This window comes from Oncorhynchus masou, chromosome 16 (assembly GCF_036934945.1).
Source record: "Oncorhynchus masou masou isolate Uvic2021 chromosome 16, UVic_Omas_1.1, whole genome shotgun sequence".
Classification (NCBI taxonomy): domain Eukaryota; kingdom Metazoa; phylum Chordata; class Actinopteri; order Salmoniformes; family Salmonidae; genus Oncorhynchus; species Oncorhynchus masou.
The window spans coordinates 5,503,667-5,531,403 of record NC_088227.1 but is presented as its reverse complement, the minus strand read 5'-3'; the positions used below and the strand labels follow the sequence as shown (position 1 = coordinate 5,531,403).

The 27,737-nt window shown below is 43.7% G+C and overlaps 2 protein-coding genes across 4 annotated transcripts; both read right to left on the bottom strand.

Moving 5' to 3' along the window:
* Positions 1–36: 36 nt before the first annotated feature.
* Positions 37–14,608, bottom strand: LOC135557371 (translocating chain-associated membrane protein 2-like). Its single transcript, XM_064990585.1, has 11 exons — positions 14,396–14,608; positions 12,170–12,233; positions 11,777–11,886; positions 10,452–10,568; positions 9,830–9,888; positions 9,321–9,405; positions 6,492–6,562; positions 3,803–3,907; positions 1,587–1,730; positions 1,249–1,406; positions 37–1,068 (listed from the first exon to the last, which is right to left on the bottom strand). Exons 1-11 carry the CDS (start codon positions 14,513–14,515, stop codon positions 992–994), a joined length of 1,110 nt encoding a protein of 369 aa, XP_064846657.1. The 5' UTR covers positions 14,516–14,608; the 3' UTR covers positions 37–991.
* A 382-nt stretch (positions 14,609–14,990) lies between these two features.
* LOC135557370 (XK-related protein 5-like) lies at positions 14,991–27,473 on the bottom strand. Of its 3 annotated transcripts, none has more exons than XM_064990581.1 (7): positions 27,251–27,473; positions 25,593–25,776; positions 24,609–24,793; positions 23,117–23,329; positions 21,511–21,680; positions 19,502–19,613; positions 14,991–19,078 (listed from the first exon to the last, which is right to left on the bottom strand). In XM_064990581.1, exons 1-7 carry the CDS (start codon positions 27,375–27,377, stop codon positions 18,057–18,059), a joined length of 2,013 nt encoding a protein of 670 aa, XP_064846653.1. In that variant the 5' UTR covers positions 27,378–27,473; the 3' UTR covers positions 14,991–18,056. The 3 variants fall into 3 exon arrangements, with proteins under 3 accessions (XP_064846653.1, XP_064846654.1, XP_064846655.1); XM_064990582.1 differs by having other exon boundaries at positions 23,117–23,326; XM_064990583.1 differs by having other exon boundaries at positions 25,593–25,761.
* Between the last annotated feature and the right edge of the window lie 264 nt (positions 27,474–27,737).

The window sequence follows — 27,737 nt, the reverse complement described above, 5'->3', positions numbered from 1 at the left end:
ATGTAAAAAACAAAATAACTGTCCAGACCATCACAATTGAGAAAAAATGCATTATTTAATTAGATAATAGATACCTCTTTAACAAAAACAATGGGAATGGCATGCGGTATTATCCAACATACATGGTCATCAGGATGGGCATGGTTTGTGTCAAGTGATCACAGCATGAGCACAACGCGGTCCGAGTAACACCGACCATGACCAAGAAGAAAGGGCAAAGGAGTAACCAGAGCCCCATGATTGGTCCAATATCAACCTTGTCCCGCCCATTCTACACACTACCCATCACTGACTGGGTAGCATCAAAGCCAGCACATTTGGATGTCCCTCTAGGGCCACCGTAGTATCAGCAACATCCTTCCTGCACCACATTACCAGGGTCGTATTTACTAGGACACGAAACATTAAAACATTTATCAACGGAAACCGAAAATGTGCGTTTCTTATTGGACAAGTCCAGATAGTGCCTCAATGTTTCATTCCATTTGGTGCCTAATGAATACAACCAATGTTAAAAACAGAAAGCGAAGCCTGCTCATTCAACGGCGACAACAGAGCTCAAAATCAGCTGCGGTGACATTTCTACAAACACTACACCAGTACAGTACTTAACGCATGAGGCATCACATTCAATATGACACGTACAGTGTGCCAAACAAACAACATATTCATCGTTCTGTATACAAAGGTCCAAAAAACAGAGTGGCCATAGCAGGCGGTGTGGGTGTATAAAAAAAATACTGATATTAGAGTAGAGAGAGAGAGAGAGTAAATGTCTGTTCAGGGCTCATGGGGGGGTTTGGTTTTTGGATTTTCATCCAGCATTTTTAAAGCCGTGTTGTGTCCATAGCGACAGACCCAGGACCCCGCATCACCTCTGGAACACGCAAAACAGGAAGAGGATGAACCGTGTGGGACCAGTTTCCTGTTCCTCTGATTGATAAGCCATATAAATCAGGGCCACTGTTAGGGCCCATTCCGGGTAGAGCCATTAGGGGGCCTTGATCTTCTTGGGCCGAGGAGAGGCTCCATTCTCGGCTTTGATCACGCCATTTTCATGGTGGCCAACTGGAAGAGGGAGGGAGGAGGGCATACACACATTAACATGTTATTGTTGCTGCAATAGAATGGCTTCAACTCTTACCATTGACCATCTTCTAACTTGAAAACTGTTATAAATCCCCTACTGATCTTGAACAATGGCATAAGAGGTGCTATAAACCCATTCTAAAGTGTGTGTACACTCACGGGAGTCTCTCTTAAGAGGTCGGGGGGTTTGCTTGGCAGCGGCCCTCTTCCTAGAGGCTTGTTCGTGTCTGAACTCTCGCCACCGCCTCAGCTGGAAACGGATAAACTTCCACAGGAGCCAGGACTGGGTCAGACACACCAGCAACAGCACAGTCATCCTATACAGAGGGATGATAGAGAGAGGGTTAGGGAGATAGTGGTGTGTCTGCGTTTGTGTGAGAGAGGGAGAGACATCGTATTAGCGTGCACACACACACGTGTGTGTGTGTGTGTGTGGAGCAGTTTGTGTACATTAGACATAAGTACGCTGTTCAAGACAGCCATCAAAAATGTCTTACCGTATCAGCACAGTGTTAAAGTTGCCCAAGTCCCAGTCCAGTCCCTGGTTTTCAGCACGGGCCAACCCAAAGCCCACAGCCAGGAACATAAGGGTAAGGGTCACCATCCGCGTGAACACAAAGCACACCGCCCACACGTCAAACCTGGACACACACACACCGAACACATCAGTGTTACATGACATAAGTGGATTGTGATTATGCTAGGATTGATTGCATTAAAGGTAGAGTCAGCAATAAGATGGCATTATACACATCAGGGAGATTCACAGCATTTTTAGAAAACAACCAAATTTGCCAAGAATGTAGATATTGGGAAGAGCCAATAGTGAGAGTCTTGGCAGGTTGTATTTCAGGAAGTCACCCCACTGTGTCTGGTGATGTCACATTGCATAGTTTAGCTTTAATGAAGTGCTGTTTATACAGATGAAGTCGGAGGTGGACATAAACGATTTTTAATGACTCCAACCACTCCAGAAATGTCTTGTGAACAAACTGTAGTTTTGGCAAGTCGGTTAGGACATCTACTTTGTGCATGACACAAGTCATTTTTCCAACAATTGTTTACATACACATTTCACTTAATCACAATTCCAGTGGGTCAGAAGTGTACATACAGTAAGATGACTATGCCTTTAAACAGTTTGGAAAATTCCAGAAAATGATGACATGGCTTTAGAAGCTTCTGATAGGCTAATTGACATCATTTGAGTCAATTGGAGGTGTACCTATGCTTTGACATCATGGGAAAATCTAAAATAAGCCAAAACCTCCAAAAATAAATTGTAGACCTCCACAAGTCTGGTTAATACTTGGGAGCAATTTCCAAATGCATGAAGGTACCACGTTCATCTGTACAAACAATAGTATGCAAGTATAGTATGCAAGTATAAACACCATGGGACCACGCAGCCGTCATACCGCTCAGGAAGGAGACGCCTTCTGTCTCCTAGAGATGAATGTACTTTGGTGCGAAAAGTGCAAATTATTCCCAGAACAGCAGCAAAGGACCCTGTGAAGATGCTGGAGGAAACAGGTACAAAAGTATCTATATCCACAGTAAGACGAGTCCTATATCAACATAACCTGAAAGGGCACTCAGCAAGGAAGAAGCCACTGCTCCAAAACCACCATTAAAAAGACAGACTACGGTTTGCAACTGCACGTGGGGGGACAAAGATCGTACTTTTTGGAGAAATGTCCTCTGGTCTGATGAACCAAAAATAGAACTGTTTGGCCACAATGACCATCGTTATGTTTGGAGGGAAAAGGGGGAGGCTTGCAAGCCAAAGAACACCATCCCAACCGTGAAGCACGGGGGTGGCAGCATCATGTTGTGGGGGTGCTTTGCTGCAGGAGGGACTGGTGCACTTCACAAAATAGATGGCATCATGAGGGAAGAAAATTATGTGGATATATTGAAGCAACATCTCAAGACATCAGTCAAGAAGTTAAAGCTTGGTCGCAAATGGGTCTTCCAAATGGACAATGACCCCAAGCATACTTCCAAAGTTGTGTCAAAACGGCTTAAGGACAACAAAGTCAAGGTATTGGAGTGGCCATCACAAAGCCCTGACCTAAATCCCATAGACAATTTGTGGGCAGAACTGGAGAAGTGTGTGAGAGCAAGGAGGCCTACAAAATTTACCCAACTTATTGTGGGAAGCTTGTGCAAGGCTACCCAAAACTTTTGACCCAGGTTAAACATTTTAAAGGCAATGCTACCAAATACTAATCGAGTGTATGTAAACTTCTGACCTACTGGAAATGTGATGAACAAAATAAAAGCTTAAATAAATCTCTCTATTATTCTGCCATTTCACATTCTTAAAATAAAGTGGTGATCCTAACTGACCTAAAACAGGGAATTTGTACTAGGATTAAATGTCAGAAATGGTGAAAAACTGAGTTTAAATGTATTTGGTTCATGTGTATGTCAATTTCCAACTTCAACGGTATATCACATTAAAATATGAACAGCACTTCATTAAAAGGTAGACCCCGCAACATGTTGTTAAGAAGTTGGAAGTAAAAGTAAGTAGCCATAGGCTCCTGCGCGCTCTTATTCTGTAACGTGAAGCAGCATAATGGACAGGACGATCGGGCACCATTTTTACAGTCTTTGGTATGACTCAACCAGGGATCAAACCCCCCAACCTTCCAATCTCAGGACGGACACTAAGCACAAGGACACTGAGATGGAAGTATGAACTCACATTTTTTGGTGGCTCTCATCAGTGAAGTAGAACATTCTTGCGATGTGGAAGCCCATCTCAGACAGGTACTGGAGGCAGAGGAGCACCAGGCCCACACGACTCAAACTGAGGGAGGGGAGAGAGGGGGCGGAGAGGGAGAAGGACATGGTTATGGAGCACCAGGCCCACACGACTCAAACTGAGGGAGGGGAGAGATGGTTATGGGGGCGGTGAGGGAGAAGGACATGGTTATGGAGCACCAGGCCCACACGACTCAAACTGAGGGAGGGGAGAGAGGGGGCGGTGAGGGAGAAGGACATGGTTATGGAGCACCAGGCCCACACGACTCAAACTGAGGGAGGGGAGAGAGGGGGCGGTGAGGGAGAAGGACATGGTTATGGAGCACCAGGCCCACACGACTCAAACTGAGGGAGGGGAGAGAGGGGGCGGTGAGGGAGAAGGACATGGTTATGGAGCACCAGGCCTACACGACTCAAACTGAGGGAGGGGAGAGAGGGGGCGGTGAGGGAGAAGGAAATGGTTATGCATGTGTTATGAAGTCCTTATGCAAGTACACATTTGGAGTAAATATGAATATGGCAGGTGCTCTTAATTAAGGTGTTTATATATGCTAATGTAAAGTGCCATCAGAAAGTTCTCATACCCCTTGACTTATTCTACATTTTGTTGTCTTGACAAAGATTTTCTAGCTGATTTAAGTCAAAACTAACTAGACCACTCAGGGACATTCAATGTCATCTTGGTAAGCAACTCCATGTATAGGTTATGCATGTGTTATTTAGTCCTTAAGCAAGTACAACTCCATTGTTAGTATTGTGGAGTAACTACAATGTTGTTGAGCCATCCTCAGTGTAATGGATGTGATAGGAGAAAACTATGTAACTGTTTTAAAGTCACCATTGGCCTCAGTGAAATGCCTGTATCTTTGTATAGTTACTGGGTATATTGATACACCATCCAAAGTGTAATTAATAACTTCACCAGGCTCAAAAGGGATATTACAATGTTACAATGTCTGTTGACCCATCTACCAATAGGTGCCCTTCTTTGCGAGGCATTGAAAACCTCCTTGGTCTTTGTGGTTGAATCGGTGTTTGAAATTCACTGCTCGACTGAGGGAACTTACTGATTGTATGTGTGGGGTACAGAGATGAGGCAGTCATTCAAAATGAATGTAAAAACACATGTTGCACACAGAGTGAGTCCATGCAACATGTGACTTGTTAAGCACATTTTTACTCCTGAACTTATTTAGGCTAGTCATAACAAAGGAGTTGAATACTTATTGACTCAAGACACTTCAGCTTTTCATTATTAAATGAATTTGTAGAAGTTGTGAAAAACACAACATAACACTTTGATATTATGGGGTATTGTATGTATACCAGTGACACAAAACCTCAATGTAATCCACTTTAAATTCAGGCTCGAACAACAAAATGTGAAAACAATTAAGGGGAGTTAATAAATTCAGAAGGCACTGTATGTGTTTATCTATGTGTCTTTGTTTTGGGTGCTCATGCGATTATATATGCATTTGTGCTAATTTTAGGAGCTTATGTACACGTGCTTCTATTAGGGATGTCACGTTTAAATTAAATTGTTAAGGTTTTAAAAGAAACGCTAACCGAAAAACATTCAAATCACAGGGCAGTTACCAAAAAACTAACAGGTCCCGATCATCATCAAAGAAAAAAATAAACATTCAACAAATGCCTAACAACAATGCTGTAATGAACAGAGATATTCATCTTTCAAATGATTTGCTCAGCAAGTTAACCTCGTTAACAATTGAAAAAGATTGCAGCGTGAGACAAGGAAGTGACTGCAGCAAAGTCCTGTAATGGCGATACTTTGAGAAGTTAGATAAGAAGGTTGTGAAATGCAAACTTAGTGAGGTGGAATTGAGCTACAGTGGCAGTACAGGTGCTGAAAGGGAGGCACCGCGAGACCCAACCGGTTGTCCTGTAATGGCGATACTTTGAGAAGTTAGATAAGAAGGTTGTGAAATGCAAACTTAGTGAGGTAGAATTGAGCTACAGTGGCAGTACAGGTGCTGAAAGGGAGGCACCGCGAGACCCAACCGGTTGTCCTGTAATGGCGATACTTTGAGAAGTTAGATAAGAAGGTTGTGAAATGCAAACTTAGTGAGGTGGAATTGAGCTACAGTGGCAGTACAGGTGCTGAAAGGGAGGCACCGCGAGACCCAACCGGTTGTCCTGTAATGGCGATACTTTGAGAAGTTAGATAAGAAGGTTGTGAAATGCAAACTTAGTGAGGTAGAATTGAGCTACAGTGGCAGTACAGGTGCTGAAAGGAGGCACCGCGAGACCCAACCGGTTGTCCTGTAATGGCGATACTTTGAGAAGTTAGATAAGAAGGTTGTGAAATGCAAACTTAGTGAGGTAGAATTGAGCTACAGTGGCAGTACAGGTGCTGAAAGGGAGGCACCGCGAGACCCAACCGGTTGTTGGCAGCAGTGCGATAAGGGATGGAATGAGAAATCACACCGCACTGATTACAGAAAGGATTGCGGTTGATATGCAGCCATTGTCAACGGCATGTCTAGAACCAGACTACAAGATGCCATGTAGGAACAATAAAAATAAAAAATATTTTTAAAAAAGTGGCAGTTTTAAACATTAAGAAGATTTGTCACATCCCAACTGTAGCTTGTACATGTGCTTACTTGAGCAGGTATGCTGCAGAGACGTGCAGCAGGTAGAGACAGATGTACTGCAGCTGGCGAGGGATCTCCTCCTGAGGACAACAACACAGAGCAGTCACATCAGGAGAGGGTTCCCAACCTTTTTGGAACCATGGCACAACGTGATGGGATTTAAAATTCTGTATTTAGTGGTAATGGCCAGGGGTTGGAACCGGTTCAGGGAACAGAACACCAGAATATAACAAAAATGTCATGAAACAGATTCAGAACCGTGAAGGAGATTGATCTATACAGTTCCAGAACAGAACCGTTACTTTAAAAACAGGGGAAATCAGTTAATAACGTTATTTTACTTTCCGGCAACAAAGTGCCGATGATCTGAAAAGTCAGTCAATCGATCAATAATATAATAATACTTCAGCAAAAATATTTATTTTCAATTTACAATCTATAGGAACAATGAGAATGGAAAGGTTCAGAGCTTTTGTGAAACATCACAGCACAGTTGAAAAAGATATGGCAAATAGAAATCCAATAAGGTATAAAGAGATAGATGGGAGGGGTTGAATGGAGCTGAAGGTTGGGACAAATAACAACTAATGTAAAACATATATTATGCCCGTAAAACATATATAGGTTAGGTTAACTTTTTTGAAAGACTACAGTTTGAAAGATATGAAAAATAGAAATCTAACTGGATGGGCATCATAAATATATGGGAGAGGTTGAGGAAGGACGAGTTAAAAACAAACAAAATAAAACTATTGTAAAATAAACTGTATATAGCATGTACAAGCTGGGAATACAGGCCTAAATGTTGTTGTTCACTAGTTTGCTCCAATAGGGGGAGGGATGGGTAATAAAGGAAATAAATAAACTCAAAAAAAGATACTTCCTCTCACTGTCAACTGCATTTATTTTCAGCAAACTTAACATGTGTAAATATTTGTATGAACATAACAAGACATAAACTGAACAAGGTCCACGGACATGTGACTAACAGCAATGGAATAATGTGTCCCTGAACAAAGGGGGGGGGGGGGGGTGGGTTCAAAAGTAAGTCAATGCAGCTAGTGGCCACACCAGATACTAAGTACTGCAGTGCATCTCCTCCTCATGGACTGCACCAGATTTGCCAGTTCTTGCTGTGAGATGTTACCCCACTCTTCCACCAAGGAACCTGCAAGTTTCCCAGACATTTCTGGGGGGGAAATGGCCCTAGCCCAACAGGTCCCAGGCATGCTCAATGTGATTGAGATTTGAGATCTTCGCTGGCCATGGCAGAACACTGACATTTCTGTTTTGCAGGAAATCACGCACAGAACGAGCAGTATGGCTGGTGGCATTTTCATGCTGGTGGGTCATGTCAGGTTGAGCCTGCAGGAAGGGTACCACATGAGGGAGGAGGATGTCTTCCCTGTAATTCAGAGTGTTGAGATTGCCTGCAATTTAATTTTTTGATTTTACCTTTATTTCACTAGGCAAGTCAGTTAAGAACAAATTCATATTTACAATGACGGCCTAGGAACAGTGGGTTAACTGCCTGTTCAGGAGCAGAACGACAGATTTGTACCTTTTCAGCTCGGGATTTGAACTTGCAACTTTCCGGTTGCAAGTTCAGTCCGATGATGCTGTGACACACCGCCCCAGACCATGACGGACTCTCCACCTCCAAATCGATCCCGCTCCAGAGTATAGGCCTTGGTGTAACGTTCATTCCTCCGACGACAAACGGGAATCCGACCAGCGTTGTCCAGTTTAGGGATTGGCCGGGGTAGGCCATCATTGTAAATAAGAATTTGTTAATCGACTTGTCTATTTGAATAAAGGTTAAATCAAATATTTTATTTTTTATGGGGGATTGGGTGATGCAAACAATTACATTGATGATTCTAATTGGACAAGTTCGGGTAGGTCCCTCCCCGTTTCTGCCGGCTTGCTTCCGTTTGGTTCTTATGGAATGCAACTTGGTTACATCATCCTACTCTCAATTCATAAAGAGCGTCTGCATCTGGTTCTCTGTCAACGGGAATGTTAATGCTCAGAATGAGGTTGTGTGGGTGCAAACTAAATGTTGTATTAAAAGGATAGTTCGCTCAAATGACACATTCACACATGTGTTGCCTTACCTTCAAAGCAAAGCAGTCTATGGACAAGGATGGCAACTTTCAAGGTGAGGAATATGTGATTTCGGTCAAAAAGCACTTGAGAAAAAAAGAAACCTGCACACCGCTCTTTAATAAACCTTACGTATCGGCCCCACAGCCTTCATCAGAGCTTTTGAGAGTTAACTTTTTTTTTTTGCACCCTTATGTAGACCTAGACCCACCCACATCCATTCCACACATCGAATGGAGTTGGAGTTGAGGTTTTACCTACATAGCACAGCCCACGTGGACATGCAATAATGTAGATAACATGCAATAATGTAGATAACATGGGTGATGGAGTAATAATGTAATTTATTTGGAACCGTTTTCCTGTGTGTGGGTGGCAGAAATATTCACACATCATCATATTGTTGCACTGTGCGCATCCTCTGCATCTATAAGAGGGCGTAAAAGAGCCTGGCTGATTATCTTTTGTGGCTGGCAGTCGGCATGGACCAATTATTGCAACCTCTCCTATAAACAATAAGTGGTGGATTCTTAAATTCAGCTGGCAAGGCTGGGTCCGCAAAGAAGAGAGCTCCAGGGGCCTTTAGAATGGTGAAAAAGCCTTCACATTTGGGTGGAAAATGCTTTTCATGAGGAATATGATGTGACAGAATTCCTTATTCAGACTAAAGGAAGATTTCATTCATTTTCACACCAGTATCAGTCCTCCGTTTCTCACAGCCTCAGCACTGACCTTGCGTACTTTCTGGAAGTAGAGCTCAGGAAGGGCGTGTAGCCAGTAGGCCAGCTGAGTGAGGTAGAAGAACTTCACCTGAAACCTGCAGTGCACACACACACACACACACACACACACACACACACACACAGGGGTTGTTTAAGGATATGATGCAGAGCAGGGTTCTCCTGACAACTCTGGTCCTGGAGAGCTATTGGGTGTGCAGGCTTTTGTTCTAGCCCTGCAGTAACATACCCGGTTCAGTGTAGAGAAGGGTTGTTTAACCCATCATGAGGCCTACTAATAGTTACACCAGAGAAGAATACAATCTTACATTTTTACTGCACTGGAAGATAAACTATAGGTTACATTGCCATTTTACTAATTGTTATGGCTATCACAAGACATCTTGTTCGTGTCTGCGCCCTACAGATCCTGGTCGAGAGTAGTGCACTACACAGGGAATAAGGTGCCATTTGAGACACAGACAGGAACTGTACCCCTGTAATAGTGCCGAGTCATCATACCTGAGATGGACATGTGGGTAGTTCTCCCAAAGGCTGCTAGGGTGGAACAGGTATCCTTCCTGAAAAGGGAGACTTTAGTGGAAGTCTTCATGATGATTTGACTTTACGTGACACTTTGGTGTGTGTGTGTGTGTGTGTGTGTCTTTGTGTGTGTGTGTGTGTGTGTGTGTGTGTCTTTGTGTCTTTGTGTCTTTGTGTGTGTGTGTGTGTGTGTGTGTGTGTGTCTTTTTGTGTGTGTGTGTGTGTGTGTGTGTGTCTTTTGTGTGTGTGTGTGTGTGTGTGTGTGTGTGTCTTTGTGTGTGTGTGTGTGTGTGTGTGTCTTTGTGTGTGTGTGTGTGTGTGTGTCTTTGTGTGTGTGTGTGTGTCTTTGTGTGTGTGTGTCTTTGTGTGTGTCTTTGTGTGTCTGTGTCTTTGTGTGTGTGTGTGTCTGTGTGTGTGTGTGTGTCTTTGTGTGTGTGTGTGTCTGTGTGTGTGTGTGTGTGTCTTTGTGTGTGTGTGTGTGTCTTTGTGTGTGTGTGTGTGTCTTTGTGTGTGTGTGTGTGTCTTTGTGTGTGTGTGTGTGTCTTTGTGTGTGTGTGTGTCTTTGTGTGTGGGTGTGTCTTTGTGTGTGTGTGTGTCTTACTGTTATGAGTATGTAGAAACTCCACACGCTAGACACCAGGTGAAACACACACAGCTGGCCTGACTCATTAAACTTGGTGTTCTTGCTTTTTGAGAGATGGAGACGCCTATTCACTTTCTGAAAACAGAACAACAAAAAAGCATTTGATTACGAATAGGTTCCAGATATCGTGGGAGACAGGTTGTGTCAAAATGGGGTTCATTTCCTGGTTCCATAGAAACATTGTCATAATGATACACAAGGAAGTGTATAGAAACTAAAGATGCAAAGTGCCATCTTTAACCATTCTGACGCACATTGAGCAGAGACGTACCGTACAAGTGTTACCCCAGGGGGGTCAGGGGGACTCAGTCGGTCTTCAATGAGCTCCGGGGGGCCACATTGATAGTGTGTTATATTTCCTCGCTGTCAAAGTTGGGGGAAAAAACGTCCGCTAGCCATATTTTGGGATTTTTTTTATGCTCCCTGATTGTCTTACTTTCATTTTGGTGATTGTTAGCGAGCTGAATAGTCAAGAAACTGTATGAATGTAGGTCCATTCTTTCAGAGTTTCGATTTGGTTTTATTCATAAGATAAATGTCTTAAACCACAGGTTTGACACCCGTGTTAACCCATTGTAGAACACAGTTGATGATAGAGTGTGAAATAATATTACAATCCTTTTCCTGTTAGCCAGGGTCCCAGATCTTTTTGTACAGTCTTGCCAACTCTTATATTTAGCATGGCAGTGACCATAAGAGTTGGCAAGACAGCACAAACAGATCTAGCACCAGGGCCCCTAATCACAAAGCACTCCTACTCGGAAATGCTTTGTGAATACGGCCCCAGGCTACATCCCTGTATTCTGGAGGTTTTGTATAGGAGAGGAGACATAAAAATTTGTAAGTCGCTCTGGATAAGAGCGTCTGCTAAATGACTTAAATGTAAATGTAAATAAAGACAACCCCATTTGACCTTGTGACCTCATAATGAGTATGTGTGCAGTAGGCCCAACAACCTTGATCTAAGGTCTGTTTTGCATTTCTAATTTAAATGGTTCATGCTACATTTGGCTGATCTTAGCTCTGTGCATACAAGGGCAACTTCTACTCAGATCAGTCAGTCTCCTTTGTTCCAGGGTTTAATCTCCATTTTACCCATCGGTGTTCCCTTATCTACCACTGTATCGACAAGGCGGGCCACCCCACCTAGCCCTATTGCCTCCAGTCTACAAGATTTTGGCATCTATTGGATTTAAATTACAGACAGTTAAGATGCCAGAGTTTCTGGATGTTGCATTTAGAACACAAATACCCACAATGCAGTGAGGCTTGGTATTACTCACATCCAGGATGTACTCCTGCACCACAGCGTGGAGGATGATGGTGATGAAGAAATAGAAGAGGATGGTGGCCCAGTCCCGCCAGCCATACTGGTACAACGTCACCTCTCCCTCTGGACAGACAGACCGTGGAGGGCAGGTAGGCATAATGAGTGACAAAGTACACACAAAGCAGGCTACAGCGAAGAATGCACCAATGACGACAGGTATGACAGAAATGGAAGATAAGCCTACTCTGATAAACAGGCTATGCGTGTATCCCAAATGGCAACCTATTCTCTACATAGCGCACTACTTTTGACTAGAGCCCATTGGGCCCTGATCAAAGTAGTGTACTATATAGGGTATAGACTCATAGCTGATGTGGTAGTGTTGAATGGGGGTTGTGGCACAAACCTGGTGACTGGGTGCTGATGTTGTACTGGGGTTGAATGAACAGGATTGCAGTTTTTGCTGTTGCCTAGAAAAGAGAAGCATAACCACATTGAGGTTAGATATATGCTGAGATTAGATATCTAATGTTTTATGAAACTGCCGAGCGGCTTGCCTATGAATGACTTTCTTGTTTACGAAAGCAAGTAGACAGACAAATACGGAGTGGATACATTTCTGTTAATGGACATTTGTGTGCGTATGGCTGTCTTTTTACAGATTGTTTCCATATAGCGCCATGTAGTGACGATTGACACAATTGGCATGCTGACTGCAGGAATGTCCACCAGAGCTGTTGCATGAGGATTTTGTTAACTGCTCTATCATAGGCCACCTCCAATGTTGCTTTAGAGAATGTGGCAGTGTGTCCAACCGGCCTCAAAACTGTTACACGTGTAACCATGCCAGTGGGGAAAAACTCATTCTGATTGGCTGGGCCTAACTCCCAAGTGGGTGGGCCAATGCCCTCCCCCGCCCATCCATGTGAAATCCATAGATTAAGGCCTAATTAATTAATTTCAACTGAATGATTTCCTTAAATGTACTGTAAAATCGTTAATTGTATTGTATTATATTTGTGTTCGGTATAGTTCGCGTGCACAAGCTACCTAGCATGTTTTAGCTGGCTAGCGTGCATGTAGTGACGCAGAGCGTCGTGGGCAAGGCACGTAGAGATCGAACGCTAATGGGCGTGGTACTGTTACAATAACCCTCAATGGCAGAGGGCGAGTAGTTACTGCAGTCCACAGATACTTTGGGAAAGGAAAGCTCTCTTAAAAACCTCACACGTTTGGGGCGGTAATTTGACGATGTTCTTCTAAAGTGAATTCAGAGGGGAACGGTGCTGTGTGTATATATATATATAAAAAACGAGTCGTCTCGCCAGGACGAAGGGATACGCCGTTTGTTTTACGGTAAACTCGAGCGCACTAACAGGTTGCCAACATTCCACGCGCGCCAGGGACACCTGGTGTCAAAACTAAACCCCACCGAGTTCTAGTTCGCATGGGTCAGAGTCAACTGTTACCACAGTGACTTTCCGAGACGTGAAAGCTCAAGGAAACCCCCTCCATAGTCTATATGTAGCCTACACACCAAGGCCAACAGCGCGAAGGAACTGAGAATACCGGATTGATACCTGAAACAGTCACAGCAATGCAAACGACTTCGCCAAACCAACCGTAGACTAGGTTGTTTATGACAGATTAGACTACAGCAAGTGTTTCCTTACGTGCGAATTCATCAGCCGGCCTATGACGACCATTTTTTTGTCGAGGCATTCAATGATCTACCCAAATCGAAGGGGTACCACGCTAATCTAACATTTGTAATTGAATTAAGATGACAGGTCGGGCGCAAGTAGAACGCAATTCGTGTCACGGTCAGTACACGGAAAAACAAACACGTCCACTCTTTCACTGCAACACAACCCGCTGCAGCAGCGCTCAAACATTGAGACGTGGCAGTTAACGCGATCAAATTGGTGCAACGGGCTTCCTTCGTCGAACAGCTTTGTCAACGGGAACTGGAAATGTAACGTTATTCGTTTATGGCAATTAGTTGTGCCTTAAAATGAGCCTTTCCTTGATTTCAAATACACCGAACTAGTTTGTTCAAGTTTAACGTCAATTAAAAAAAGTACCATACTCTTACATTTTCAATTCTTACCAAACACACTTTAAATTGGTTACTCGTAGGCTATGCAAAAACGTCTACATTTCAGACTGAACGAGTTCCGTTGCAGCGGACAAAATGAGCTACTTTAGATGGACTACTGTAGCCTAGAAACAGAGCGATGTCGAGATGAAGGAAATGATAGGAAGTTATGCTGTAAAAAATGTCCCGTCTTTCACTTCCACTTCACCGCTGTCAACTTGCACATAAACCGTGATCAAACCACGATAAATTGTGACTTTGCAACCCTAGGTAGTCAACGCTATTGTGTTAACAAAAACTGCAACATTGTATCTACCAACCACCGCCATATCGGCATAACACAATGATTAACAGTGTAGCCAACAGCGGCAGTCAAAGTTAGTTGCAACTGCTTTCACATGAAACAGATGAAAGATATTACATGACGTTCAACTACATGTCATGGGAATATCTCGTGGTTGAATCTGTAGCGGACCTGCCAACAAAAAACAGCTGAGGTAGACGAGGGAAAATTGGAATCAGAATTCATCTCACCTCAAACATCAATCCAATCAGAATGAAAATGACCAAACTAAAGACGATATCGGCATGATTCTGTATTAAGAATTCCTGGCTGAAGAAGGGATAACTCTTGTTTCTCCTCCGGAATGCCATTTCAGCAGAATGACTTTTTCCCGACTTTTTACTTTATCCAACAAAAAAAAAACTGACTGCGAAGTTCAGGAGTTAACTTTCTCCTTGCTCTGCGCATGTGCACACTCTAAAAGGGGACGTTTTGAGAATTCCTCATTAAAGGTAAGGGTAAGTGAAATTCCTTCCTTTCTAGCAACTTCAGAATTACATAATGTTGCTGGAACATTCAAAGTATTTTCTTATTTACAACAAAAACAACATGCCTGAAGTGATTTGAATGTAAAAATAGTTCGATGATCGAGCTTGTTTAAGTCACCCGCCTCTTTTCATAGGACACAAAAGTTACCCCATATTACCAATGCATTTCTATGTAATGCGTACATGCATACCATAACTAATTTGCTCTTACTGTAGATATAAAATTCTAATATAATTCATAGATTGATTTGTGTACATTGAATTAAATGAAAGTTGAAATAATTACAACACATTTTTGCATCAAGTCCACCCAATATAACCTTTATTGCTTGTTCGTTATTACATCAACTGTGGCCTTGACCTATGTAACAAAATGTTGAATAGGCAAGCACCTGAGAGGGGGAAAGTATGAAAACCAGCATCATTTCAGTGTTCTGTACGTGTTGCCTATGTAGTGCCTTCCGAAAGTATTCACACCCCTTGACTTCATCCACATTTTCTTACAAAATGGGATTAAAATGGATGTAATTGACTTTTTTGTCAACGATCTACACAACAGTCTGTAATGTGAAAGTGGAAGAAAAATGTTAAATGTGTAAAAAATGTATGAAAAATAAAAACACTAATATATCTTGATAAGTATTCAACCCCCTGAGTAAATACTGTACATGTTAGAATCACCTTTGGCAGCGATAACAGCGGTGAGTCTTTCTGGGTAAGTCTCTTCAGTTTTCCACTCCTGGATTGTGCAACATTTGCCCATTTATTCTTTTCATCTTTTTTCAAATTCTATCAAATTGGTTGTTGACCATTGCCTGACAACCATTTTTAGGTCTTGCCATAAGTTTGCAAGCAGATTTAAATCAAAACTGTAACTCACACACTCAGGGATATTCACTGTCTTCTTGGTAAGCAACTCCAGTGCATATTTGGCCTTGTGTTTTAGGTTATTGTCTTGCTGAAAGGTGAATGCATCTCCTAGTGTCTGGTGAAAAGCAGACTGAACCAGGTTTTCCTCTAGGATTTTGCCTGTGCTTAGCTCCATTCCGTTTCTTTCTTACCTTGAAAAACTCCCCAGTCCTTAATGATTACAAGCATACCCATAACATGATGCAGCCACCACTATACTTGAAAATGTGGAGTGGTTCTCAGTTATGTGTTGTATTGGACTTGCCCCATAGTTAAATTGCTTTGCCACATTTTGTGCAGTATTACTTTTGCCTTGTTGCAAACATGATGCATGTTTTGGAGTATTTTTAATTCACTCAGTCAATTAAGTTATTACTGTGGAGTAACTGCAATATTGTTGATCCAGGCTTAGTTTTCTCCTATGCAGCCATTAAACTCTGTAACTGTTTTAAAGTCACCATTGGCCTCATGGTGAAATCCCTGAGCGGTTTTCTTCCTCTCCGGCAACTGAGTTAGCATGAACGCCTGTATCTTTGTAGTGACTGGGTGTATTGATACACCATCCAAAGTATAATTGATAACTTCACTATGCTGAAAGAGACATTCAATGTCTGCTTTTTTTCCTTTTTTATTAAACCCATCTACCAATCGGTGCCCTTCTTTGCAAGTCATTGGAAAATCTCCCTGGTCTTTGTGGTTGAATCTGTTTCAAATACACTGCTCGACTGAGGGACCTTACAGATAATTATATGTGTGGGCTACAGAGATGAGGTATTCATTTAAATATCATGTTAAACACACAGTGAATCCATAATTGTTAGGACATTTCTTTACTCCTGAACTTATTCAAGCTTGCCATAACGAGTGGCGTAGCAGTCTAAGGTACTGCAAGGCGTCACTACAGACCTTGGTTTGAATCCGGCTGTATCGCAACCAGGCCGTGATCGGGAGTCCCATAGGGCAGCGCACAATTAGCCCAGCGTCGTCAGAGTTAGGGAAGGGTTTGGCTGGGGTAGGCAGTCATTGTAAATAAGCATGTGTTCTTAACTGACTTGCCTAGTGAAATAAAGGTTAAGTAAAAACAAAGGGGTTGAATACTTAATGACTCAAGACATTTCTGCTTTTCATTTTTAAATCATTTGTAAACATTTCAAAAACGTAATTTGTAAGTCGCTCTGGATAAGAGCGTCTGCTAAATGACTTAAATGTAAATGTAATTCAACTTTGACATTATGGGGTACTGTGCGTAGACTAGTGACCAAAAACATCGCAATGTAATTGATATTAAATTCAGTCTGTAACAACAATGTGGAAAAAGTCAAGGAGTGTGAATACTTTCTGAAGACACTGTACCCTGGGTCATTTATAGAGCATTTCATCAACAATACAATGATCCCTTAGAAGAGATGAAAAAATGAGCACAGCAAAACATTGTCACAAAATATGTCTTGGATATCCCTTATTCTTCCACTTACCTTCACATGTGAGGTGTGAAAACTGTTTAAAACACAACCACGCGCCTGAGACAGTACAAAACATATTTTAGAGTTTCTCAATTGGAAAAACTGCATTTAGCAAGTTAACATGTTCAACATGTCTTTAAGACAAAGATTTTTATTTTATATCTTTGCAACAATGTACCTTAAAAATATTAATTAATTAGCTCAATAAATACGTTTGTTAATATGAACAACTTCGCAAAAGGCAAAATGGGACATATAAAATGTGGGACAACTGTCTGATTTCACCATCAAACAGTTTTGTCGAGTTGACTATGAAGCCCTGTCTGTCCTAAGCGGTGTCAGCAAATGAGTGTATACGTTCACCTGGGGTGTAGTCATTAGTGCACAGCACACCGTAGCAAATGATAGATAAACATTTTGCAAAGGACAAGTTCAGTTTAGTCCTTCCCCGTTTTGGTCGTTTGGTTCCTAGTGAACCCTTGGCCTGTTCAATGTGTTCATTATGTTCATTTTGGGGTTATGGGGAGTGAGTATCTTTTCAAAGGAATAACAAAAACACAACAGGAAAGTTCAGATACCAAGCTGACATATTGCAGTGAGTATCTTCACTTTTGCCAAGATCATGTCACCACTTCTTAGAATTATTTTTTAGAAGCATTTAAATAGGTTTTTATGTGGTATTATTTGTTTATTGTATTATATTTGGTTGATTAGGAGGTAGCGTTGATTGAACTGGGTTAAAGCTACTGATGTAAAAAGTAAGTACCGGTACTCGGCGGAATATGAAATCCCCAATAGAAAGTACTTGGTACTCGGAACAATCAGCAAGAAATGGTAACGGACAGCTTTATAGGAAATGTATATTACTTAAGATACTTGTGCTTCAAATGAGCTAGCTTTGAGCTGGGCTTGTGTTTGATTTATGCTTCCTCTCCATTGACTTTTCAATCTCTTTCCACCATCTCTTTTTTTTTCTCCTCCCTCCCTTGTTCTTAAAATCCATCGTCCTGGTCTCGCCGTGACAGTATCAGCTGCCTCCTGGGACCACTCAGATGAGGGATGCTGGGCAGTGCGTCCCCCTGCACCCCAGAGTCCAGTTTGGGTGTGGAGGTGTAGCGAGGCCCCATCTGCAGTCCCCTGACGTCCCTGTGCAGGGCGGGGTCGCTGGGGATGGAGCCGAGGCCTGCCATGCCCATGGGGGGGCTGGCCCGGTCCAGGCGGGGGTTGCTGGTGCTGCTGGGGGACTGGGGGTCAGCACTGAAGTACAGTGTGGAGCTGGACAGGGTGGTGCTGGGGCAGAAGTATGGCTCGGGGCTGTCCCCGAACACCGATTTGCCCTCGGGCGAGCTGCGCTTTAAGGAGTCAGACACCGGCGACTCCAGTGGGCTCTGCATGTCCTCCAGGCTGTCCTCGCTCTCCTCCTCGCCAGGCGTCTCGGCGGATATGGGCTCATCGCTGGCGCTCTGGAACTCCTCCTTGCAGTCCGAGAGGGGTGCTAGGCCCACCTTCGTCCCCTGCGATTCGGACACCGAGGCCCCGTCGTAGTTGCCCCCACACGCCGTGGTAGTCCTGCCGCCACCTGTACCCGTGGCCTCCGAGTTACAACAGTAATCGTCCTCGTCCAAGTTGGCCACCACGCCACCGGAGCCATAGGCCCGGTTGATCTTTCCTACGTCACCGGTTTTTAGTGCCAAGCGAATCAGGAGCCAGTGGTGGTGGCGGCAGAGGCACGAGTTACCCAGCCTGGGACCGCAACTCCCAGGATGCTCCAGGAGGGAGCCGGCCACGCCAGAGAGGGAGAAGCTGCCGTGGTTGTGCAGGGAGGAGGGTGCTGTCTGGGGGAGGCTCTTGTCACCTCCCCCACCCCCCAGGGAGTAGGAAGACTCGCCCTGCTCTAGGCCCTCCAGGCAGGTGGAGCCCATGTGGTGGTTGCGGTGGCCGAGGCCATGGCCTGTGGCGATCTCAGTGGACTTGGGGTGGAGGAAGCGGTAGTACAGGACTAGAGAGGTGGCGCCTGGTGTAGGGAGAGATAAGAGGGGGGGAGACTTAGAAACTCTCTCTGTGTGATGCAGAGTATTTGAATGGCCAGTGACGTACAATACTGAACAAAGTATAGTATTCTTTAAAGGTTAAGGTGATGGGATTGAAAGTTCCTTATGGGGTTCAGTTGCTTGTGTCTGAAGCTTGACATGGTGCCTTAGATAGATAGACAATGTATCCCTTACAGCCATGAACATGACTAAATATGTCATATTTTAGGTTTCTCTTGTATCAAAAATTTGCCTTAAATGAAATGTAAATATGCATTTTAGAAGTACTTGTTTTCTTTTAACACAATAGGTTTTTAACATCCTCTTTGTTCTGTGCACAGGCATCAGGCATAACAGGGGCTTAAACTAAATGCTACATAAGGGGGAGAATCCAAAGAGTGACTCACCAAGCAGGAAGCTGCTCAGCACAGCGATGGGGAGGGTCATGCTTTCCCATGATTTCTCACTGAGGAAGTCGGACGCTGCCACTAGTAGGGTGGTGTTCTCCAGTAGCATGGCCTATAGGAGAAGAGGTCAGAGGGAGGTCAGGAGAAGTCATGTCAGGACTAAGACGGGACAAAGGAATGCAAGGACAGAAAGTGTGTGTGTGTGTGTGTGCGCATCTGCAGCTGTGTGTGTGCCCATATGAACATGAGTGAAATAATAGGCCCCCCCAAAAATACAAAACATACAACTCGTCACAAAGACACAGGGGTGAACGCATAAGACAACGAATGACACCAAGCAGCAGGAGATTCAAACAGAACTCAATTAAATTCGATAGATCTTTATTGTCCCTGAATGGCAGTCCTCGTCCTCCTATTCATCATATGTACCACTTAGAAGCAGGAAATTGAATCGGAACATGCACAAAAATCTGAATGAATAGAATTAAATTAAACAGATCCTATTGTCTCCAAAGGGCAATTCAGTTGCAGAATACTGAATTTCTCCTCTACTGAATTCTTTCTTCCTGGCAACTGAATTCTTCCTGGCAACTGAACCTTTTTTGGAACACCATTATTTTTTGTCTTACTGAGATTTACTGTCAGGGCCCAGGTCTGACAGAATCTGTGAAGAAGATCTAGGTGCTGCTGTAGGCCCTCCTTGGTTGGTGACAGAAGCACCAGATCATCAGCAGACAGTAGACATTTGACTTCAGATTCTAGTAGGGTGAGGCCAGGTGCTGCAGTCTCTCTCTCTCCAATTAAAGTCCAAGGGATTTATTGGCATGGAAAACATATGTTTATATTGCCAAAGCAAGTGAAATAGATCATTAACAAAAGTGAAATGGAATGGCAGCTCAGTTTCCACCTCATTTTGTGGGCAGTGTGCACATAGCCTGTCTTCTCTTAAGAGACAGGTCTGTCTACGGCGGCCTTTCTCAATAGCAAGGCTGTGCTCACTGAGTCTGTACATAGTCAAAGCTTTCCTTAAGTTTGGGTCAGTCACAGTGGTCAGGTATTCTGCCACTGTGTACTCTCTGTTTAGGGCTAAATAGCATTCTAGATTGCTTTGTTTTTTTGTTAATTCTTTCCAATGTGTCAAGTGATTATCTTTTTGTTTTCTCAAGATTTGGTTGGGTCTAATTGTGTTGCTGTCCTGGGGCTCGGTGGGGTCTGTTTGTGTTTGTGAACAGAGCCCCAGGACCAACTTGCTTAGGGGACTCTTCTCCAGGTTCATCTCTCTGTTTGTTGATGGCTTTGTTATGGAAGGTTTGGGAATCACTTCCCTTTAGATGGATTTACAATTTAGAGTCTCTTTTCTGGATTTTGATTATTAGCGGGTATCGGACTAATTCTGCTCTGCATTAATTATTTGGTGTTTTATGTTGTACACAGAGTTCTGTATGCAGAGTCTCAATTTGGTGTTTGTCCCATTTTGTGAATTCTTGGTTGGTGAGCAGACCATAGAACTCACAACCATAAAGGGCAATGGGTTCTATAACCGATTCAAGTATTTTTAGCCAGATCCTAATTGGTATGTTGAATTTTTTGTTCCTTTTGATGGCATAGGCCTTTCTTGCCTCGTCTCTCAGATCGTTCACAGCTTTGTGGAAGTTACCTGTGACAGTGATGTTTAGGCCGAGGTATGTATAGTTCTTTGTGTGCTCTAGGGCAGCGGTGTCTAGATGGAATTTGTATTTGAGGTCCGGGCAACTGGACCTTTCTTTGGAAAACCATTATTTTGGTCTTACTGAGATTTACTGTCAGGGCCCAGGTCTGTCAGGGCCCAGGTCTGTCAGGGCCCAGGTCTGTCAGGGCCCAGGTCTGACGGAATCTGTGCAGAAGATCGAGGTGCTGCTGTAGGCCCTCCTTGGTGGGGGACAGAAGCACCAGATCATCAGCAGACACTTGACTTCAGATTCCGGGTGCTGCAGTCTCTGTGTCTCTCTGTCTCGTACGTACGTACGTACCACGTAGAAGCCGGCCATGCGAAAGCGCGAAGGTCCGTCTTTGACGTTGAGGAAGAGGAAGATGTGGACCAATCCCAGCGCGACGTTGAACAGGCGCCAGCGCCAGGGTCCGGTGCAGATTTCCGGTTGCTGGGCGACCAGCCAGAAGGAAGCCGTGAGCCAGTGGAAGCCTGGAGGTCAGCGTAAAAATAGATAACAAGCTGAGATTACTGGTTAAAGTTGATTCTGATATGATTAAGATATATATTTTTTATTATCCCAATTAGGGTGTGGTGCCTGGCCACAAACAAATGGAGATTTTAAAAAGGATGTGCAGAGAGAGAGAGAGAAAAGAAGGAGGAGAGAAAGAAAGTGGACCGTTGTTATTTTGTTGTGTTTACTCAGGGAACTTGGTTGTAGTAAATAATGCATCAATGCAGATTCCAGATCCTTTACAATCATCTGACAGCACAGCCAATCAAAATGGTCAATTATAATCAACTGATTTAATAAACTCATTTGACCTACAATTGACCTCTACGTGCATTATACCAAATTTACAAAGCCTCGGGTTAAATTAGAAATAGATACATATATATTAAGTAAAAACAATAAAAGGCATCTATCTTCTTGATGCAACACATGTTGTCCTTCAAAGCTTGTTCCTTGGCAACCAGTTTTCACCATCATGACTAACTAGGCAAGTCAGTTAAGAACAAATCCTTATTTAAAACGATGGCCTACCAAAAGGCAAAAGGCCTCCTGTGGGGACGGGGTCTCAGGAGTCTGGTGGGAGGAATGGACTAACCCCCTTTTCCTGGGCAGAAGTCTAATTAGCATGATACAAAAATCCCTATACAAATCTGTCAGTTTAAGCTATCTGTTTTTTTAACATTGGCTGCGTCTCAATCCACCACATCCGCCGACGTCGTCCTTCCGCAGCTGTGGTGAAAGGTGACAGAGCTGTTGTCAAACCATGAGACATCCTGAAAATCAGTCTGCTCACAAAGTCCTCTGTAGCGTCCGAACGGTTTGGAATACGAACTACAATCGCAAACACGACGGTGTTCTCTGTTTTGCTCGACGACCCCCACAAGCGTCTTGGGTCTCGTCTGAAGTCGGTTCAGCCGATCTGCCAACTGCTGTCTGTAGCGTCCGAGCAGTTTGGGCTACACACTAATATGACCTCTCTGAAGAAAGGTGAGACTCTCAGGATGTTGGTTGTTTTGCTGTAGGAGCCCACGGGCCCCACAAGACTTGTCTGAAGGTCCCTCAGTACTAGTTGACAAAATGAATGGAAGTATACAGTATATGGAGACTAATCTATCTTATATCTCTCAGATATGGGATAGACACTTCGGAACAAACTTCCAATCAATTTTTGGGGGGGGACTATCTGTTCCATGTAGTGAATATGTTATTAAATGCATTTGTATGGGCTAATAGCAGTAAGGCCAAAAATATTTTTTTATTCAAATTTTTTTTTTTTTTTATACTTCAAGGGGTCTTAAAATTCAAAAACAAATAGAAAAATGATCCTTCTTAAATAATTCTCTACCCTCCCTCCCTCGTTCTCTTTGTCTCCCTCCCACCTCGCTCTCTTTTGCTCTCCCTTTCTCTCTCTCACCTGCCACTCCGCAGGTCCACCAGTGGAAGTAGCGGGCGAAGGACATGAGGCTTGCCACGCGGGCGCCCAGCATGCCCGCCCTCCACAGCAGCTGGCACAGCAGGGCGGCCGGGGGCATGGCCAGGTGGCCCGGGCGGATCAGGCAGCATGCCCGGCTGAACAGCACCAGCGCCCAGGACAGTGACAGCAGGCACAGGCCTGCGCACACCGCTACTGTGGAGAGGGATGGGTGGGTAAGGGATTGGGGGAGAGAGAGAAATTTAAGACACCTGGCCGTGCTGCTGCTCCAGTTTCAACTGACCTGAGCCCTAGGACCATGCCCCAGGACTACTTGACATGATGACTCCTTGCTGTCCCCAGTCCACCTGGCCGTGCTGCTGCTCCAGTTTCAACTGTTCTGCCTTATTATTATTCGACCATGCTGGTCATTTATGAACATTTGAACATCTTGGCCATGTTCTGTTATAATCTCTACCCGGCACAGCCAGAAGAGGACTGGCCACCCCACATAGCCTGGTTCCTCTCTAGGTTTCTTCCTAGGTTTTGGCTTTTCTAGGGAGTTTTTCCTAGCCACCGTGCTTCTACACCTGCATTGCTTGCTGTTTGGGGTTTTAGGCTGGGTTTCTGTACAGCACTTTAAGATATCAGCTGATGTACGAAGGGCTATATAAATAAATTTGATTTGATTTGATTTTTGATTTGTTTTAAGGCATACAGACATTTTTGGGTACAAAAATGACAAGGTATTTACTAAGAAAATGGCATGCATATTAATAGAACATGTGGTTTAAGTGACTGGCTGTAACAGCCTTCTCAAAGGGTCCCGGCCTAATTCTATAAGTCTATGGTCCCAGATGAGCTGGCACAATCTGATGGACAGTACAGTTTACTGCGATTTCAATGAACATTCAGGAGTCATCAGCTCTTGAGGATATGAAAATATATTTACCCAACATTATTACATCATCACAGACATATGCAGGGAAAATGTTCTAAGTAATTATTCAGGACAGGGCTAGTATAAACTACAATAGTACCTCACCACAGGTTACAGACAGCTTTTTCATTACCCCCAATCCAACTCAACCCTAGATCTGGGGCCGTATGCTTCTGAGAGTGCTGATCTAGGATCAGCTCCCCCACTGTCCATGTAATCTTATTCATGGTGATATAAAAGGCTAAACTGATCTTAAATCAGCACTCCTACTCTACGGCACTTAAAAAACATACCAGTTAGGAGACCAGGGTTGTATGTATCAAGTGTCTCAGAGTACGAATACTGACTTAGGTTCAGTTTTAACTTGTGGATCATAATTAACAAGATCACAGTGATGGGACCTGATCTTAGATTAGCACTCTTACTATGAATACCAACCCACTAAGAGATGGTAAAATTGTAATTATTACATAGTAATTAATTAGATATGATGTAGGCTACATGTTTGTTTCTTTGTAATGAATGAAATGAAGCATCCCCTGGGTGGTGTCTTACCTGGGGAGTGGAGTTCCACGTCGGTGACAGCTAAGACGTAGGTCTGCAGCAGTGTCTGAGGGAGGGTGAGGACCAGGGCCTCCAACAGGCGGAGGGCGGACACATCGGCCTGCTGCATCACAGCCGCCCCGAGCTCGACCGCACTACCCTGCATGTCCCATACTGATATCATGCAGTCCCACAACCTGCCAGACGGGGGAGACAAAGAGCAACGGCTGTAATAAAGAGCTGGTGCAATGGGGGCAGCGCTAGAAGGTAGTTGGTTATGTATAGTGGATGATGATGTGTGTTGGTGGGATTGTGTGTCTGCAATTTAGATATGTAGAATTCTAAAGATGATCTACACATAAAATGCAAAAATTGTAGGTTAAATGACGTGAACCTCTCAAGGTAACCTCTAATGCCCATCACTTACAGTATAGTACTAGAGGGCAGATAGGACAGGAGATCTTATTTATCCAACTAAGTAAATCAGTGGCTGGTTTCAAAATGATTGTTACTTTGAAATATTCTGAGCTGAAAGCAACTTCTCCATCAATTTATAATTCTGAGGCAGATCGTTCTGTTGTCAGGGTCCTGTTTTTTAAGGCACACTGTAACAAAACGTTCAAAAGCACTTTGCAACAGAAAACAAAAGCGGACATTTCTAATCGGTCAAGTTCAGCTAGTAACCTACATTTCAATTAGTTTTCTTACATTTTGTGCCTATGTAACAGTATAACTTTACACCGTCCCCTGCCCAGGCGCGAACCAGGGACCCTCTGCACACACCGACAACAGTCACCCTTGAAGCATCGTTACCCATCGCTCCACAAAAGCCGCGGCCCTCGCAGAACAAGGAGAACCACTACTTCAAGGTCTCAGAGCAAGTGACGTCACCGATTGAAACGCTATTTAGCGCGCACCGCTAACTAAGATAGCCGTTTCACATCCGTTACACCTATTGAACATACCCAGGTGTAGCGATTGTTCAGGTGGGCTCACCTTTGGAAGATGCCCAGTTGCAGCACATGTGTGAGGGTCAGGAACCAATAGTGGTCTTCCCCATCGTCACGGTACCACCTGAGACTCAACACCTGGACCAGTATCCCCGGCAACAGGAAGGCGAGGGTCATCCCCGCCCACTGCGTTTCTTCATTCCATAGGTAGAATCCTACACAATAGATCACTTTATAGATCACACACACAGAGGGAAGAAATAGGTCTATTATACATTTATATCAATGTAATAGTGTATCAGTGGTACTACAAGGTCTATTTACCTACATACAGAATATATTGGTTACATTCTGTACAGTCTATGGTGGGAGTGAATGGTGATACATTCCATTGCACACAATGCCAGCTACATAAATGAACAAGTGAGGTGAGTGACTTAGTGAGCTGGAATAATGAATGAAATGGTATATTTGGAGACAATCCCCTCAAGCCTTTATTTCACAACAAAAACAGACATGTCGAAGCCATATCATATGTATTGATGATTGTTAATTAAATGCTGTTTATGTGTATATGCCTCTTGGCCACACACTTGGCAAGGGGAGAGAAGAGCTCTTGATGGCTAGATCTGGATTCTTTCTGTTTTATCCATCTGACTGTCTCTGTTGGTGGGGCCCTAGAGAGGCTCTCAACCTAGTTTATTTGGATCCACATTAGCTACTGTACATGCAGCAGCACCTCTTCCTGGGGTCAACATAAAACGTGCAAATACATGACAAAGTACAGAACCGTTATAGACGAGCATAAGATATTAAATTCCCTTGAAAATAAATATGAGTTACATATTGAAGGCACGGTAGTTTTATCCGGTGAATGCCATCTGTGTGGAGGCCAAAGTTGCTTCGCGTGCAGTCCGTTGCCTTCGCGGGGGCTCTCTGACTTGTGCTACTTGTCCATTTGGGTTTCCAAAGCCACAAAGGCAAAATTGTCTATCGTAAAAATGTATGGAAGCAAAAATGTGCTTTTTGGTCTTAAGGTAAGGTTAGGAATACGTTTAGCAGTGTGATTCGGTTAGGGTCAAGGTCAGGGTGAAAATGACATTTTTCGAACGCAATTGTAGAAATGGGAGGGGTTTGTGACTTTGTGGCTGTGGTAACTAGTGACGACCTTGTCATTGATCTGCTTACTCTACACAAGGATGCACGGCGCCCCTTTCCCGGATAACGGCGCGGAGGAGACCTAAATCTCTCCGTGCCCTTCGATTGATCCGCGTGTGATATGCATACAAAAACTAAAAACATCTCGTTAGATATAAAGGCTAGCCTTCAACTTACAACACCGCAATGAAACTGGCTATACACGTATAGAGAATGAAACAGAAAGGTCGGTGGTAATTCGTGCAATGTTACCGGGCCACATTCACATTAACGTATGCACATACAGTAGCTAGCTAGCTAACGTGGCTAACGTTACTAGCCTAATGTTAGCCAAGTGATGCTGAACTGTACTAGACGTGTAACGTTAGCTTGCTAAATACGCATTCCATGAAGTCCTTAATAACACATTTCCCCGGAAAAACAAGAGCTCTACCATTGCATATAACTAATTGAAGGTCACTAACGCAGTCCAATGCATGACTGAACATGCTGTGAATGAGGCAGAATACAGTGGCTAGGCTACTGTAGCGTTTGGTATCCACTTACGCGCGGTCCTTTCAGCCAGTATCACCAGCCCCGACACACCAAAAAGGATAGCCTGGCACCACGCAATCCAGGACCCACTCCGGGCCGCCACGGGCATCATATGGGCGACAGGCCCAGTGTTTATCATGATACGGAGACTTGGGCGCCGCGGGAACCAGCCGGGGACATTATTATAGTCATCCTTCTCTCTTGGTGGATCCCGTTACCTACCAGTACTCGTCCTCCGGGCTGGCTCCCGTTAAAAATATTTGACGTCACTGCAGTTTTTAAAGAGGCAGTGCACTACACGGTAAAGTAAGTGTTGTTGAAACTCCTTATTGTCACATTGACGTTGAGACGTTACACCTTTTCATCTGGTGGCTATCCTGATTTAGACAGGGCCGGCCCTGGACGTTGGACCATTTTAGCACATCTGGTTAGTAGGCTATATAATCAGTTCAATGTCAATAATATAGCCTAATATGTTCAATCTAATTACGTTGTTAAA